General features: G+C 34.5%; 3 protein-coding genes across 3 annotated transcripts; 1 reads left to right on the top strand and 2 right to left on the bottom strand.

Moving 5' to 3' along the window:
* Nucleotides 1,383–3,190, bottom strand: LOC105156588 (protein ALTERED XYLOGLUCAN 4). Its single transcript, XM_011072760.2, has 2 exons — nucleotides 2,902–3,190; nucleotides 1,383–2,806 (listed from the first exon to the last, which is right to left on the bottom strand). The coding sequence occupies exons 1-2, from the start codon at nucleotides 3,092–3,094 to the stop codon at nucleotides 1,695–1,697; spliced, it is 1,305 nt and encodes a 434-aa protein (XP_011071062.1). The 5' UTR covers nucleotides 3,095–3,190; the 3' UTR covers nucleotides 1,383–1,694.
* LOC105156586 lies at nucleotides 12,631–14,663 on the top strand. The gene is made up of 3 exons (XM_011072758.2): nucleotides 12,631–13,735; nucleotides 13,827–13,975; nucleotides 14,393–14,663. The coding sequence occupies exons 1-3, from the start codon at nucleotides 13,465–13,467 to the stop codon at nucleotides 14,501–14,503; spliced, it is 531 nt and encodes a 176-aa protein (XP_011071060.1). The 5' UTR covers nucleotides 12,631–13,464; the 3' UTR covers nucleotides 14,504–14,663.
* On the bottom strand, nucleotides 14,569–16,381 carry LOC105156587 (protein PLASTID REDOX INSENSITIVE 2-like). The gene is made up of 3 exons (XM_011072759.2): nucleotides 16,114–16,381; nucleotides 15,881–15,979; nucleotides 14,569–14,938 (listed from the first exon to the last, which is right to left on the bottom strand). The coding sequence occupies exons 1-3, from the start codon at nucleotides 16,327–16,329 to the stop codon at nucleotides 14,744–14,746; spliced, it is 510 nt and encodes a 169-aa protein (XP_011071061.1). The 5' UTR covers nucleotides 16,330–16,381; the 3' UTR covers nucleotides 14,569–14,743.

Below are 18,080 nucleotides of genomic sequence, written 5' to 3'. Positions count from 1 at the left end.
CCGTTCCACAACTTTTCTGGTTTAGATTTCAGTTCAACCTCCAATTCAACCTTAGACGCCATTGCAGGAATCAATGTAATTATGCAAGAAACTAAAGATGGATGACCAAATATATTTGGTATTAGCTTTGAAAGTGCTAGCAGAATAGGCGGATCTTTAGCTTTAACTAATTCGATTGATGTGTAGAATGAATTATGATAATAGACTTAGCTGTCAAAATAAGAGGAAATTTTTGTTCGGATTTGGCTCCATCGAACCTGAACCAATTATATGACTAGTGCAATACATTTGTCCTGTGACTGGTGTACAGTTGAGGAAAAGTGACCAATTACACAACAAATATAATATACTTAGTTTGTGATTGATTTAGTTCGACCAAACCTAATTTGAGTAAAAATTCTATTTTGAATTTATGAGTCTTGAAATGAGAATTTGCTTGCTCCTAGATAGCACAGCCAAACGCTTAAATACATTTTAAGTCCTATACTTATACCACTTTTTAGCATTTCAGTCATTTATTTTATTAAGATTGCAAAAGAGTCATGAACTTTTTCTAAGTTCTCAATTTAAGGACATATTTTGTAGAGAAATTTAAATGGATCGCGCATGACTATTTTGCATCTTAACAAGTAAAGAACTAAAATGTCAAAAAAGTATAATTACAAGAGTAAAAGTGCATGGATTTGATTAAATTTAAAGTAATTACATGATATGAGTATAATTATAATTTAGTAAGAGAGATTACACGACAAAGTACAAATATTATTAATCCGATGTGTTAAACTTGATTCGAGTAAAAAAACGTTATTTAAACGAAATATCATATTCTTCAAGAACAAAAATCTCAATTTCTCAGTCTGCATGTGGATCAAATCATAATCCATCAACTGTTAATATAATCCACCTAATTTAATGATGATGGGTGTGGTTTAGGTGGATGATTTTCACCTAAACATCGCTCTCCAGTTGCAATGATACTAGATGAATCAGGGTGAAGATATTATCTTAAATCTTAATCCATCCAAATATTTCATGCATCATAACCACTCTTTGCACATTCTACTAATTTCCCAGCGAAATCAAAGCACTTTAGGTAAAGTGGAAAGATTTTCAAGTAATGCTATGATAGCTCTCATCAATGTCAAGGAACAAAATCAATTCTTAACATGATGCCCGCCATGTCAACATTAGTATATATTACAACATGATAGGACACACCAAAATTTGTGTTGGATCGTCTAGATTTCAAATTCTGTCTTATATTTTATTTTAGCTATGTCGTACGTACATTAACTTATATAATTCGTCATACCCAAATATATATTTAAAAGAATATTTTGAATATTTCACATGCATTTGTTGTATGACAAACATGATTGATTAAATGGGAAACTGATATAAAAGAATCAAGATGAGAAAAATTATAAATCAACAGGACCAGGAATTGTAGTAGTACTGTGAGTTTTGTAATGACAGTGCTGATGGATTCTTAACAAATAAAATCCCTTCTAAGGATTTCAATCCCCTAAGTACATAGACTTCACCAACGTAGATCAAACTTCTTTCAGACAAATTCATCATTCTTAATTACCACGTACTCTGGAACATTCTTGGCTACATGAATTCTCCTTCCATTTGTATCTCATCATCTCCCTCCGACACCAACAAGCATCAAATCAACACATACAAAATTACTATGACGTTTTTGCTTTCAATTTACCAGCTCTTCTCTTGATCAATTCTAACATAATCTCATTCCAAGTATCAATAGGTCCCGGTAAACACCAATGCGCACAATCATTCTGCACACGCTGAGGAACTCCATTGGCAAATGGGAAAGGGTGCATGTACGGTCCAGGATGCCCATCAGCTCTCAACACAGCCAATTCACTGATATCCAGTGCCTCTATCCTTACATTACTCCCAAACTTCTCAGCCTTTGATTGTGCTTCTTTCACTTGTTCCACTCCAACTCTCCTCATTTCTGCATCCATCATCTTAAGAGCTTTCTCGTTTCCCTTGTAAGGCAGAGTCTTGGAGCACGCCCCTAACATGTCCCATTCCCCTTCGAAATGCGCTGGCGAAAACGTTGGCAGAAAGACGGAAATCGCACTCCCACTAGGGCCTTTCCTCTGAATTACGCCTTCAAATGATGTCCTCAATGCCTTGCCAAAAACATCATAGAATCCAATCTCGGTGCAGTTCTCCAAAGCATGACAGCCTAAGACTGAGTTTCCATAGTGATAAATTGCACGATGTAAGTACCAATGCCCCGCCGACAAAACAAGCATGTCTATGTCCTTCAAATCTGCTGCCCACCTTTCATCCACAGAATCCAAAAACAATGTGTTGAAGCTCCCCTCATTTTCCTTCTCAATCCCTTTCACAAGAAAAGGTGACCAATAGATTGAGACATTCATATTGTGAGAAGCGAAAAACCATTTTCTGAACTTGTTCTCTTCTCCATCTGTGTAGTAAAGGTTTGGTTTCGAGGCAGTGGCCAACATGCAAAGAAGTGATTCAAGCTGATTTCTTGCCAAGGAGTCCCCCACAAAGGCGATGTGTTTGTTTCGGAGGAGTTGAAGGAAAGTTTCGGGCTGAAACCTGGGAAGTTCGCATTGTTTGGGCTTCCATCTCCAGTAGAGATAATCTCTGTCTGGCCTGCCAGAAACCATGCAGTTCTGGCCTGGTTTGATTGTCTCACAAGTGCTGCCATTGTACGAAGGCCCCAACTTATTTCGCACCCATTCTCCTTTGCTGTAATCGCACGATTTCTTCTTTACTATGTTGTTTTTATCCAAAACCCCTGCAAAGAAACCATGAAAAAACAGAATCTTGAAAACAAAACAAAAACCTAAACAAATGATGAGAGACATATGTAAGAGAAAAATATGAAGATACCTTTTGATGATGAGATGAGAATATGGTTGTTGGAAGGAGAATGAGGATGATGAATGGGGGAGAAAGAGAAGGGACTGAAATAAAAGTGAAGGAAGACTAATAGGAGGAGGGCATACGAAGAATAAGAGAAGAACTTCTTGGAGAAAGAGTAATGCTGTGGTTGATCATTGAATGGATTCTTTGATGACGCCATTTCATCCTTCTGTCCTTTTTGTCTTCCGAATCTGAAAATTGAGAGAGAGAGAGAGATGTTGAACAAGAGAAGTTTGTGGGGGTGGGGTGGGGTGTTATGATCTAGTCAAAGTGGAAGTGATCTCGAGAACCCCATTGTATATGGTTGGCCAACTAACTGGATGTGAGTATTGGTGGTGAGACTTTGGGGGAGTGCAGTGCAGTTGTCTTCAGGCCCGTGCTCAAACTTTGCCTTTTTGGTCTTTTTGACTTCTTTCCAAAATTTAACAGGCTTATTGATGAATGAGTAGTTGGACTTGGACCCCAAACCCGTTACATTTCCTTATTAATTTTTTTTTAACTTTCTTTCATTGATATAAGGAAAAAAAATCTTCTTATATGGTATAAATAAAATTCTCGACAAAAAATAGTTTGTATTTATTGTTGTTTGAGAAAAAACTAAATTGCCGACTAATAAAATTTGGGACTAGCTTATATCTAATTTTGAACATACCATAAGAAAAATATTTAGTCCTATAACTATGGGGTAAGAATTGTAATCATATACGAATTCATAATTTCCTTTCATTTAATTGGATTAATCTTGATATGGAATAAATAATCAATAAAGTATCATATAATTGGCATTTCCCTGAAAGATCTTAGCTTCAAATAACATAAGTTTGGCTAATTAATTTTATTTATGTAATGTAATAGATGTGTTATCAACAACAGTACTATAATTATTAATGATACATATAGTACGTAGTTTGTTATGTTAGTATTTGAGATACTAGTTATATAATTGTTAGTATTTAATAGTCTAAAATTTGAATGTAAAGAAATTAATAAGATATGTATATATTCTGTTGATTTTTTTCAACCATTTACGGGAAGTTCTTAAAAATATAACCATTTCATCTTTTTTCATGTAGTAAAAAATTTTAAAAGTTTAATCCTAAGTAAAAAGCCTTAACTTGTTATTCTAAATATCTCTGCGTCCTAATAAATCATTTTCGATCGAGTGTGTGCAGTCTGTGGTTTATCAAGTGATCAACTCCCCATCAAACCGATGTGTAGCCTTTTAGAAGAGTCGCCTACCAAAGCAATTTGTGCTCACCATCGAACTGGAGTCTAAACCCCTCCCCGAAGGGTTATGGCCCTTAGTTGCACAGTTTCCTCCTTTAACTTAACTCTAATGTCGCAGCAATTTTCAACTTGAAAGCGCTTCAGACCTGCAGAACCACATTAAAGTAAATCAATTGCAAACGGCATACTACAGTGTCAGTTCAGCGGCAATGGAAGCTGAGGGGTCAGGGCGACGAATTTGCAGTTGGCTGCATACTATCAATCAAAACCACTACCGGAGAAGAATTCCGCCGTGGACCACCCCTCCAACCTTCTCATGCTTCGTATCCTTTGGATAAAACCGTAATAGTTGTGATGAATCAAGTACGTGTTAGCAGTCCATATCTTGTCGAGTCTGTCACTGGAGGAACTCCTGCGGCGCGCCAAGAACGGGGTAACTAAGATACTTGGGAAACTGTAAAATTTATCTTTGCATCAGATTCTTTGTTACGTTTACCTCTCTTATATATCCCATATGTCATCATTTCGTTCAGCTCGAGTTTGAGAAGAAGAACGTTAATTGGTTAGTATATAATGGTTTCAGTTTCAGTTCATTCAGGCAAATTAATATGGTGGCTTTTAACTGAGACTGCCAGAAAGAAGAGTCTTACAATGCCGGCAACGGTGGCCTTTGCACTGGGGTTAATTACATCGATTTGTCGGATTGATGGATCTTGAATGTCATAAATTTTTGGGAAGTTTTGTTGTTCTTGTTCTGAGTGGTCACTAAAATGATCAAGGAGAGAGTATTAGCATTCTACCTGATGGGGAGAACCCCTATTTCAGTCTGAGATTAAATTAAAATTACCCTTAACGAAGGGTATTTCCCCATCACAAGAGTAGATCCGTGCACTTTGGAAAGCGGGTCAAAGTGTCCGACATCCGGATCCATTTTTATAACTGGACTGAAGACCCAGACAACATGCAAGGTGGGCCTCCGGATCGACGGCGCCCGCGTTCCAGATGTTGACATGTGGCCTTATAAATACCCCGATGCACTTCATTAGAGGTAACTTGCATTTATTATTTTCGACCTACACTTGTTAGATCGCATATCTTTACCTTGATCCCAACTAATTTGAGCGTCGAAGGGTCGTTGTCGGGACTCAACGAGCTTCACGTTCTTATTTTATCCTCAAGACCAATCACGCGATCTTGGGAGAGTACGTGGCCAACTTCGAGATCAGCACTCGAGCTCACTAAATTCCAGCAAGAAAACCATGAAGAGAGTGAAACCTGCGATAATAGCTGATGCTGCTGTTAAGAAACTGCTCATTTTTGGTAACAAGTTGTAAATGCTAGATAAAGATTATTGAAGCTGAGGACTCTTAATTCTGTACTCCGCTGTAAGTCTGAGAGTGAGAGGCGTGTCTCCTCACTTGAGTTTCGATCAGAGTCCGAGCCCGTTTCTGGCCCAAAACATTAATTCATCTGCATTTCTTACAAGAAGGCTAAGAGTACTAGGCCAGCCCGAATATTTTTGGAGAGGAGCACATTGATTTTAGGTCCATAGGACGGTGTTAGTGGGCGAAAGAATTAAACCCATTCACAGGCCTGATTGTAGAATTGGCGGTTTGTTGGCTACCACATTTGCAGATATCTATACCTATATATACGCTAATATAAAAAGAAAAGTCCCTCCATATTCACAAATGATGGTTAATGACATTGTTGCAATAACTTTTTGTGAATTCAAACATACCCTTCATGATTAACTAATTTATTCAAGTTTTCAAAAATTTACAATTAATAAGTTATTATTATTGTTTTCTTTCATTCTTTTTATTAATAAAATGTATTGGTTTATATATTTTACTCATATTTTTTAATATATTTTAAAGTATAAAAAAATTATTTTATTATATGTATGTACAAATGACGTGCCGCAAGGAAAAGCTCTGTCACACTCACAAACGGTAGTTAATGACATTGTTGCACCAATTTTTTGTGAAGTCAAAAATGCATTCAATCGATAAATACTTAACTTATTTAACTTTTCAAATTTTACATTAATTGATAAATGAGTTTTTTTTTTTTAGTTTTAATGCAATATATTGATTTATATATTTTATTTTTATTTATCATATTATTTTTAATATATCTTTAAATATGTAAAAAAAATTATTGATTATATATAACGGCATACCACAACAGCTAATACTAATTTAAAACTTTATGTTTACTCACAAAGAGTGGTTACCTACACTGCGATACCAATTTTTCAAATTACCAAAAATATTCCTTATGTTTTTTTCAACCACTGCTACTCAAATTCTTATTCTCATCTATATATCTGTACAATCTATTTATACTAATATAAAAAGAAAATATTTTCTTCAGACAAAAACAACGATTTGTAATACCGTGGCACCAAATTTTTTGTGTCAATAATACCACGTACTAAGTTAATTTTCTTTTATTTACTTATTTATTTATTCTTAAATATGATATACCGATTTATATATTCTATTTAAAGTGTAAAAGAAATATTATTATATATATACATGTAGAAAAGCCATGCCATAACGACTAGTATTATTAAATAGGAACATCATTCATGCGTACCATGAAGTTGGACTTTCTTTTCCTATCATTTAGTTAAGGTATCTTTCTTCAAAAAATTAAGGATAAATTATAGTTGTATTTGTTGAAATTTGACATAATCATTAATATTTTACATTGTTTAGAAAATTATTAATATTTTCCTCAAACGGATAATAATTATATAGTACTTAAAGAATAAGGTAAATATTATCACTTTATCCTTGTTGATATTTTTTAGAAAAAAGAAAATATTTAAAAAGTATAAAATAAATCTGAGATTTTATGAAGTAAATAATTCATTGAAAATATTAGTTCATAAAAATATTTTGTTAAATTCTAAAAGAAAGTGCATAAAGTTATAATTCATTATTTAAAATGGCATATTAGGCATTTCATTACAAAAATAAATAAAAACCTAGTAGAACGGTCTCATTTTTACACGAATATTAAAATCTTAGAAATACTTATAATTAGGAGAGTAGCTGTAATTTACTCAAAAATTAATAAAATGAGGGCAAGAATACTGAGAATTTAGCCGTTTTCACTCTTCAATCGTAAATATATATATCAAACATATGAACGAACAAATAGTATAACATTGGTCGTGTCAGCATGATGGCACCAAGAAACAACTTCTTGTTTTTGAATTCTTGAAATAAATGGTCATCTCCGGCAATTATCATCTTTGTCAGTAGGCAAACAAACAAATTTTCACAAGGACAACGGGTCCAAAATCATATATATATGATAGAGAAATTGATTAGAAAAGCGCAAAATTACATGGCCAACAACCATTTTAACACTATGGCCACACTAGTTTTCAGCTAAGGCAACTAACGCAATCCCAATTATCAAACTTTAATGTCTGAAAAAATTCAGGCAACCACGCAAATTGCCATGAAATCATCCTCATCATTTAGGAGGCAAGAAAACCAATTCCAACCAAGTGTTGCCTCCCCATTGGTCGGTCTCACAGACATGTTCTTGCCTAACCAATAATTTTGATCAAAGATTCCCATTGTTTTTACTTTCCCCTAACGTTTGCATGTAATTGAAATATCAGTGTCATATTGTGGAAAAGTGAAGAAAAGGTGAGGGCTTTTTTTATCGTTCATGCATTTATTTTCCGTTGGTGCAAAGTGTAGAGAACTTAGTGTAGTGAGATGCATCGTGTTATGAGTGGTACGTAGGGTGAAGTGTTCGAAAGCGATGTCGAATTGTCCCATAACTTTTTTACCTTTTCTTTTCTTGTCTAAATGGACTACGTTTTCAACATGAAAGGTGTGGATATTTATGTTGCCATTAGACGACATTGTGGATAGGGGTGTTGATTTGGTTGATCGTTCGTTGTTTTCTTCTCGAATTATGCCAAAACTGAAGGTATGTATTTGCAAAATTCTCGTTTTAGAAATCAGATTGTGATAGTTTTTAAACGACATAATTAAGTAGAATTTTCCTCATAAATCAAATCGAGTAATCAATTTTTATCATACCAATTGAGATTTTACTTTTATTTTTAATTAGGTTTGTGTAGGATAAACGATCAATATTTACTCCCACAATCAAGATTAAGATGCTCGAAAGTTTGTATATATATCATAGTAAAATTAAACCGAAATTATTTATAATTAACAGAAAATCGAGCTCTCATTGTAATTATATATGAAACATTAATTAATAGGGGATAATGTTTTTGGTTAAATTGCCCAACAAACACTATACAGTGTTCACAATGTAATAAAATTGTTACCATCACAATATTGTAATTTATAAACTTTATCATTTGTAGAACATACAAAATTTTCAAACCCAAAAATAGCTATCTAGCCTAACATGATGGACCCAAGTCCAATTTCATGCATGTTCACACCTACCTTGAGTACTTATCATACAACTCAGAAATAAATAAATAAATAAAAATTTTCTGCTCATATGTTTTATATATATATATATATATATAATATGATATTAAATTTCGGAAATATCTGTATAGTATATAACATGGGACAATCTTTAGAATCTTTTCTCGAGCTGATCGCCCTGCAACTTGACCACCACACACTGATTACAAAGTAATCACAATAATTATTTTCAGATGAGATGATAATCATAACTTGGTCAAAAGAAATAGCAGAAGAATACCACACCATACCCTCATCAAAGTCACAATTTCTTTGGATCTGCTTTTAATACATCACCTAAGTCTATCTAATTATTTTTCAATTGTTTTATGTCACGCCAAAATGTGTCATGGCCTGCTTTTACATCTAGGCCTTGGCCCCCTTCCACATAATTAAACATAGATTCCTTTTAGGTTTATTTTAATATTATTATTTTCTTATTATTATCCCTTACACTTTATTTTGGATATCCAAGAATATTTCTGATGAGAAATTGTGGCCTATGACCTGTTCAGGTAGACCCAGCTCTCAATCCACTCACTTTGGATGGCAGCTCACTCACACCCTCTTTGATCCACTTCTTGGACCAAGCCCAACTCGTCCACCCCGACCTATTGGTCCGACCCGATTGCTTTATATATATTCTTCTCCTCTCTGCAGAAGTAATCCTAAACCTAAATCCCCCTCCTTTCTCTCTTGCCTCCTTGTTCTCATTCTTCTCTATAATCCACACCCCCGTCTTCCCTCCTCGACTTCTTCTTTAACTGCTCTAATCTCTCACTGTCATTAATGGCCCCTCTCTATAAATACTTCTTCACTACTTCTGGTATATCAAACATACATAACAAAATTCTTCTTCCTTCTTCTCCTATCTTACTAACAGTGTTTTTCGTAAACTATATTTTAAGTGAAAACCCTAAAGGTTGATTTGGGTTTTGTGAGGTCTTATGTGGACAAATTTTTCTTAGTGGTGTGATTTTTGTGGGTTTGCAACCGGCGTGTGAGGTTGCCAGCCTTTGTGGTTGTGGGCTTTCCTTCATCGAATCTGACTCTAAATTTTATAATTTCTCTGTTTCCTTTTATCTGTTTATGTGTTCTGAGATCTGTAAATATTTGTTAATATTTTCTTGTAATATTAGTCTATAATTTTTTAAGGATTTTATAACCCATAATTTGCCCTAATAGTTGATTAGGGCATTTGGTTCCATTGGGCTCACTACTGCTGGTTCCACACCAACAATTTCGTTACTTTGACTATATGCTTATCAATAATTTTACGTGCGATACATAAAATTATATAGAAATATCATGAGTTAAAATAAATAATTTGTGAACCTAGTATATGATTCCAATATCTGAGTTTTATCGTATTATATACGAGGAAAGAAAAGAAAAGATGGATTAAATTAATACAAGTTTTGTTTACTACATATATAAATACATACACAAGCGACATCAAACTCCCTTGTCCTCTTCTTTCCTATCCATACTGTCTTGATGACCTTCTGATCAAACACTTGAGAAATTAATTTATTAATAATTCCTCTTGCCTTGGGACATTCTTTAAGATACACTGAACTAATGTTTGTGTTTTCTCCTGCTGTTGAGAAAGTGTGCAAGAAGGAGAGCTCCATTTGTTAGGTGCAGAGGTGTGTAAACAAGAAAGTAGATGTTGCCCCCACACTCAGTACAAATCCTAAAAAACAAACCTAGATTTTGAAAATCCCCTCAATTTAAAAAAGGATGTCCCAACAGTAGAAAACTGTCTGAGGCTCTCAGCATTTAATATTAATTGGGTGGCCATAAGAAGCATTTAATAGAAATGGTTGTTGTCCCAACTTAGGCTTGTTTGGACAGGAAATTGTCCAATTCATCATTTAATGTTTTTGGAATCAACAATTCCAACACCTCACATGGCTTACATATTCTCACATTTATTTCGTTACATACCTCTTTTTTCTACTTTTTTCTATGAAAAAATATAGTGTCATCAGCTCCGATCACCATCATAGATCAGAACACGCCTTTAAAATTATAATTTGCTTGTAAGAATATTTACAAATTATCTATCAACAAAGTTCTCATATTGTCACATAAAGTCCAGTACACAATTTTCTAACAACAAAAGAGTACTTCTTGTTGTTAAATGAGTAACTAATTGTCATTTTCTTACATATAGAGAGTTTGAAGTCTCTTCAAAACCTAGCCTAGGTAGGGTTAAATTTCCAGTTCTTGAAGGTAAAAATCTGATATACTAAAGTCAAAGGTCTTCCTTAAGATTCAAGACATGTATTGTATAGTAATCAAATTAATTAGGAAGAATCAATTGCACATAACCCAAAGTAATTAATGTTTGGAAATTGCTTTGCGTTTAAGATCTCCTAAGTTTTGGAAGAAGAGTTAATTACCCAAGTAAGAAATGAAGACTTTTAATCAGAGGGGTAACCGACTTGGTCAGAGATTATTCTCCACATAAAGTAATTATCCCTTAATTAATTTTTAATAATAATTAATTTTAATAGTGTTTTTATGACATCATTTCCCACACGCTCGCATTAATAGTAGTTTTAATGAAGCATGTTATTAAAGCAAAGCTTCTTAGTTATGCTTAATATTTTACTGAATTGCATAAAGAGCCACTTTTTAGATTAATTAGACTGGAAAAAAGTTGTTGATATTCCTGCTTAATTCTTAATTATGCACATTATTGATGTTGCTTTATGAGTTAAATACACAAGTAATGATTAACAGTTAAGCAGTGCAATATACCACTAGATGTTGTTGCCTTAGCCCTATATTTTTTTTTTTTTTAAAACGATCCTTACATAATTTATAATAATATTAATAAATTAAGAAATATATCAATTTAATCAATAAACTCCCATTACATCAATCTCATTAAGCGAAACAGATACCCGTACGTTTTGGGAGACAGAGTATGCGTTTATTAATTTTAGAGTAAATTACAACGGCATGCTTTGGTATTTTTGTAATTGTAAATACATCTTGTTATTTGAAAAATTACAAATATCCTCCTACAATAAATTGTCACGAAGGGATATTTGTTAAATGACTGATAATACTAGGGAATATTTATAATTTTTCAAATAATAAAAAGATAATTATAATTTTATAATTTTTCCAAATTAATAATGAAAAAAATTCGATTTTGAAATAATTAATTTGAAAAAACGTGATTGTGGAGGTTTAAATTTAGAATTATATAATTAATTATGTAGATGCAGATTGTAATTAAATTCCAACGACGGTGTTTTGTGGCGTGGGTCCAAGTGGAGGGGTTAAATGTAGTAAGACCCGGTAACGTGCCGACACCAACACGGGAAATTGAGAAACTTGAATTTTATAAAATATATTTATACTATATATTAAGAGAGAGCACCTTTATGGTGTCTCTCCCTCTTTGGTATGTTAATTTTTTTTTTTATCGAACTTCCCACTCTCTCATTATCTTTTAATAGTTATTTTTTCTTTTAATTTTCTTTCATTATTTTGTAGGAATATAATATTAATTTATTATTTTATATACACTATTAAATAAAAAAAAATATAAATTTTTTATTTTTCATGTTATTTTAAAAATTCACATAGAGTGTGCTACAAATTACTAGTATTATAATAATAGTAACTATAATTTTCGTCTCTGTCACTGACAAGTAATTTTAATATACAGAATCAGCCTACGACACTGTAAGTTTTTCTCTAAAAATATTACATTTGCAACAGCTTAACTAGGTTTAGTTATATCTAAGATTGACCTTAATTTTTCTTTTTTTCTTTTTTGCATAAAGTTATACATTTTGAAAATGTATATTTGTTGATGAAATTGTATTATCTCTGAAGGATGCAAAATAACATGTTTCTGGAGTTGATGATGCAATATGTGGCATGTTTCAGAGCTGTTCCCTTCAAATATATGTTAATCTTGAAGAGTAAGGTATTTTAAAACAAAAGGGAAATAATTCAGACACCAAAGAGTTGACCCGATGTTTCCAATGTCTAAAACTAGCACTTCTCATATGGGAACTCAAACACAACAAATTATTAGATAAATACAACATACATGCGTACAGAGGACATAATTATTTGGCCGGTTGTAAACAAATGCGGAAAATGACTCAATTCTTCAACACCATCAATCCTTCTAACTTGTCAACACCATCCATGTTTTCACCTGCACATATAAAGCAATATAAAAATAGCCCAGATGGCTTCAAACATAGTTAAAGCGTTGGATTTCTTTGACTCTTGACTTGCAGCATGGAAAGATATAAGAGAGAGAGCGCCCAAGAAAGGAGTTTAAATAGCTTAATTATAACAAAATCGTCCATCATTAGCTCCCTTAAATCTGAATCTTGACCGCGTCGACAGTCCTCCAAGATCACCACCTTTGAAGGATAACCACATGGCAGTCTCACGAGAATCTGTTCAAAAAACACTGCCGGCCCCCATGACACTAAAATATAAACGAAAAAAATTCATGCATAAGTATTAAGCATCGATATCATGAAATAATAGTATAAAAACCATTAGTAGTACATAGTATAATAATGATAATGCAAAAGGAATTCAGAATAAAGTATAAAATGTGTCACTTAGTATAACCGGAGTGACGGCAATTTAAATCATGGTTGTGGGCACTCAGAGAGGGACCATAGGTTTCATCTCACCACCTTCCAGTCTTTCCTTGTTTCTTCCCTTATCTATTTCATTACTAATTTCCCCACCATCATCTTCTCTCCCTCACAAACATTCCTAACAGAACAAAAAGGTGTGTTCTTTTCTTGTGAGAGAGAAACGAATGGGGAATTGCCAGGCAGTGGATGCAGCAGCATTAGTGATACAACATCCAAGTGGGAAGCAGGAGAGGATGTATTGGCCGGTCGCAGCCAGTGAGGTGATGAAAATGAATCCAGGGCACTACGTCTCTCTCATAATTCCATTACAGATTTCTGGTGAAGGCCAAGAGAATTCAGATGATAACAAGACGGTGCGGTTCACTCGTGTTAAGCTTCTCCGCCCGAGTGATACTTTAGTTCTTGGCAGGGCCTATCGGCTTGTCACCACTCAAGGTTCGGCCTTTCTGCATGTACTTGCAAGAAGCTTTTTCTGAATTTTCTTTGTGATAGTTTTTGGTCTGACAGTTGTGGGATTTTGCTGCAGAGGTCATGAAAGTGCTTAGAGCAAAGAAGCATGCAAAAATGAAGAAACGCCAGTCAGAATTAGGGGAAACTCTGCAGATGAATTCAGAAAATAAGAGTACCAGTTCTGAGTGTGAGCCTGAGAAGTCTGCATCACAGAAGAACAATCAGGTAAATCGTCGGCCATTTAATTTCTCAAATTGGGATATCAGTTTTATCTGCTTCTGCAAAATTACAAAGGAAGAGAATGTAAGGTCATAATATATAATCAAGAGGGCCTCTGAATATGATTATAGTCAGTGTAGATTAGCAGTATTAATACAGATTAGAAAAGCATTTTCTTGGAGAAATGAAGCCACCATTTATGTTGCTCCTATGACTCAATATACAAGATGCAAAATGGAGAGGGTGGAACCCACTACTCAGACTGCAGAATTTCATTCGTTTTGACAGTAAATTCAGAACTTTATTTCAGTGCGTTGTAGGATCAGTCATTTCTGCCACTAAAAATTCACCACAAAACTGTCAGAACATATCAAGAATTATCTTCTTTTAATTTATACTAATTAATATATTGACAATTTGCAGGCCACAAGACCTGACAGACATCAGCAGAGATCAGGATCGACAAATTTAGCTGCAGGAAGGCCCAAATCATGGCGGCCATCTTTACAAAGCATTTCAGAGTCTGGAAGCTGAGATAGTCAATTTTAGAGAAATTTTCTGCTACGCTGTCAACCGCAAAACATTCAACTTGCAAAATGTTGAGAAATGTTTCCTTTGTATAGCTAATAGGAGAGAATGGTAAACAAGAGTCTCTTTCTTGACTAATACATGTTTTCCTAGTGAAATTTGAACATCCCAAGACATCTTCCTTTGCATTCTCTACTGACCCACCAACCTCAAGATAGGTGGGGATAGGTATACAGTATGCGGACATCATTCGTCTGATCTGGAGTTCCAATTTTCCCAATCCTCATCGACGTAATTTTGTGCCCACAATAACGAAGCTCGAGCAGCTAACGGTGCTCCAGGAAGATTTTTTTCCTTGAGAGACACCATCATATCCGTGAAAGGCTCGATCAATAATGTTCCAGGTCCTCCATATTGTTTGTGTAGGAATTCACTGAATATCTAATGTCACAACAGGATGTGTTAAAACAGGTTAGTTTCAGGCAATTAACCTTAACTGAAACTATTTCATCATCAGTTTAGAAGTACCAGGAAGATAGATGATTTTAAAGCACAATGCCAGCACAGGAAAAGTCAAAAAGCTGTTTCAATGGTAAGATGTTATTCTTCTCAGAGTCAATCAATGCATTCTTTTTGGTCCAAGGAAAAGGAAGATATTTTGAGGACAAAAACAATTGTTTTGCTACTTCTGACAATCAGCAACATGGAGTGCAAGAAGTGATACTATGATGATCAGACCAAGCAAGCATAGAAGAGTAATACAGAATTCATGTGAAGGCTTGTGCATAGTATCACAACCTTCTATTTGGGGAACGGACAACCAGAATCTTCCAATGTCCAGGAGATTAAGTAAACATTAAAAAATGATATAATCACATGGTGTAACTGCAAAAAGCTTGATATGAAATCAGCCTTTTCCTTCAGAAATCAGTCTTGTATATTATAACACAAGAAAATCAGCTTACGAAGGACTAAGATTCTCCTGATTTTACAACGTCATCAAACCAGACAAACTCGAAAACAATTCATATAGTAACTATTATATGACTAGGAGCAGATTCACCAACTTGTGCTAAACTGATCAAATCAGAGAGAATCATTTACTAAAGCATCAATATAGTGGCCAATGAAGCTATAATCCAGAGAGGTAAAGTCCAAGAAAACAAAACCAGAAAGCAATAATACTTGTATCTGTTAGCCAATTGAAGCAATATTAACATTTGAATAGAAGTTTCACCGAGTAGTTTCTAATTAGAGTCTTTAAATAAGAGTACAACTCAAAATTAGTGAAATCTATAACCAGCAACTCGGAAATAGCTGATTAACCAAGTAACATATTACGTAACCCACAAATAATTTCACAAAATATCAATGGAAAATTACCTCGGCACAGACATTGACAACCATTTGAAGATCATCTCCGAAGGTCTCTTTTTCTTTCAACAGTTTCTTCAGCAATTCAGCTTTGAACTTCTGCGTCTCCTATAATTTTTCCAAAAACACATAGTTACTGGAAACAAAAAAAAGGCGGTCACCATTTAAAAAATACAATCTTTAGAAAAGAGAGAGAGAGAGAGAGAGAGAGAGAGAGAGAAGAAATCCCATTATTGACTTACAGCTGAAGCAAAATCAGCACTGGGGTCAGGATAAACGTACTTCTGGGATGGGGTTGCCTTTGGAGGTCTTGAGAAAGTCTCTCGGCAGAAAAAGAGCGAAGGCCTTGGCAGGATAAGGGAAGCGCTGCGCAGGATAGCACAATTGGGGATAGCCTTTCTGGCGGGAACCGCCGCGGGTGAGCGGAAGATGAGGTTACCGAGCGACGCTGACGCCATTTGGTGGCTAACGTACGCCGGGGTGCGACTAGTGGTGAAATTCGGTCATCTTAATAGATGGGCCGGGGCCACTTGGATGATCAATATGTTCCTTATTTCGATATAAGGCCCATTTCTTTTAAACCACACAATTTCATAAACGGGCTGTATCCAGAACTTAACCCCAAATAATTGGGCTGGGTACAAGTGGGCCCCATTTGAGTTTTTGGGCCACTGAAATTTATACGGATCGTGGTCTAACTTTACATAACCCAATGGAAGCATCATAGCCTAACAACCCAATGTACTTCTTAGCCTTTAGTTTTCGGCTTTACCCAATTTTATTCACAGCCCATCACAAACAACACCTTTTCTCGATTTATGTGTGTCATCCTTTTATAGGATTCATATTAATTTTTTCTGTGTCGTTCCAATTTTATCGATTGTCTCCAAAGGGACAACAACACCTAATCTAGTAAAGGAGTGCAAGAAAACGATCCACGAGTTCGAGTATCAGATAGAACTTGGAAAATCAATTTTGATCTTTCTTTCAGATGAAAAAAAATGCATTAAACTAATTATTTAAAATGCATACGTACCAATGAAAACAATCTATTAATCATATTTAAAAGGTCATATTTAGATAGATAGATAGATACACAAGTATATTACTTATTGATGTAGCCAAGAAGGAAGATGGAATAAGCAGTAAATAATTAATTAATATTTAGATCCATTGCTTGAATGGTTTAGGAATTTAATTATTTAAGTCCCGCCCATCAAATCTTGAAATTCTGGGCTTACTTTCCTAATCTTCCTTTTGGCTTTTTCTGCTTAGTTGAACATTTTTTATTGATGTGATGGAGTAATTATTCTACCTTTGAAACAAAACCTAATTGTTTGTGCCAAATTGTTATTACTGCCATCATTAGGACAGGTTAGGTTAGAACTTAAATATCAATCTTCATGTAAAAGTTCTTACACTTGTACTACTGCATGTCACGAATCTGATAATCCTCGATCCCCCATATCCAAAAACAATCATAATATAAAATCTCAAAAGCAGACAATTTTGTGCTGCAAACCAGCCCCAAAAGTTTTCACTATTTGCTTTTATGATTAAGACATGAGGGCAAAAATTTTAATAATGCAGATCATGTGGTGTGATCAAAAAAATATATATAGTTTGTGTTGATGATTGTAGAGATGACTCTTTTGTCTCCACTCTTTGGCAAGAATGGAGGTCCATCCACAGTCACAAAGCATTAAAGAAAAGAGAAACATGCCATTTCCACGCTCCCCTCCATTTACACCCCTCTTGCCTTTGTCACTCCCTTTTTTCAGCCACTTTTGATGCTTGTAAATTGGCATCCTAAGAGAAAAATTATGAGTTGGAAAGACACCAACATAAAGATATTGATGCACCGAGCTGGTGCATACAATCTGTACCCCGTGACCTGAGGTATTGATGATATGCTGGTGTTGTTTTATAGGAGCTTATTGAAACTTTTTTTTAGGACAAAATTATACAAATTTAAAAAATTTGAGAAAGGACAATACGGGGCACAGATCGCGTCCAACATTTATATTTGGTTTGTTTTATGCTATATTGTCCTAAAATGAGAATGAAATGAGGAGGATGGAGAAAAGGGTGCATGGCCTTTGGGGAATTAATGAATGAAAGTGTTGCTGTCTTGCATTATGAAATCTCATGAAGTAAACTGGGAAACTGTGGAATGATTCCAACTTTTGAATTCTTTTAGTCCAGTGTC

Source organism: Sesamum indicum, linkage group LG2 (genome assembly GCF_000512975.1).
Source record: "Sesamum indicum cultivar Zhongzhi No. 13 linkage group LG2, S_indicum_v1.0, whole genome shotgun sequence".
In the NCBI taxonomy this organism is placed as follows: Eukaryota; Viridiplantae; Streptophyta; class Magnoliopsida; order Lamiales; family Pedaliaceae; genus Sesamum; species Sesamum indicum.
The sequence above is the reverse complement of the archived record's forward strand: the minus strand, read 5'-3'. Positions and strand labels throughout refer to the sequence as shown.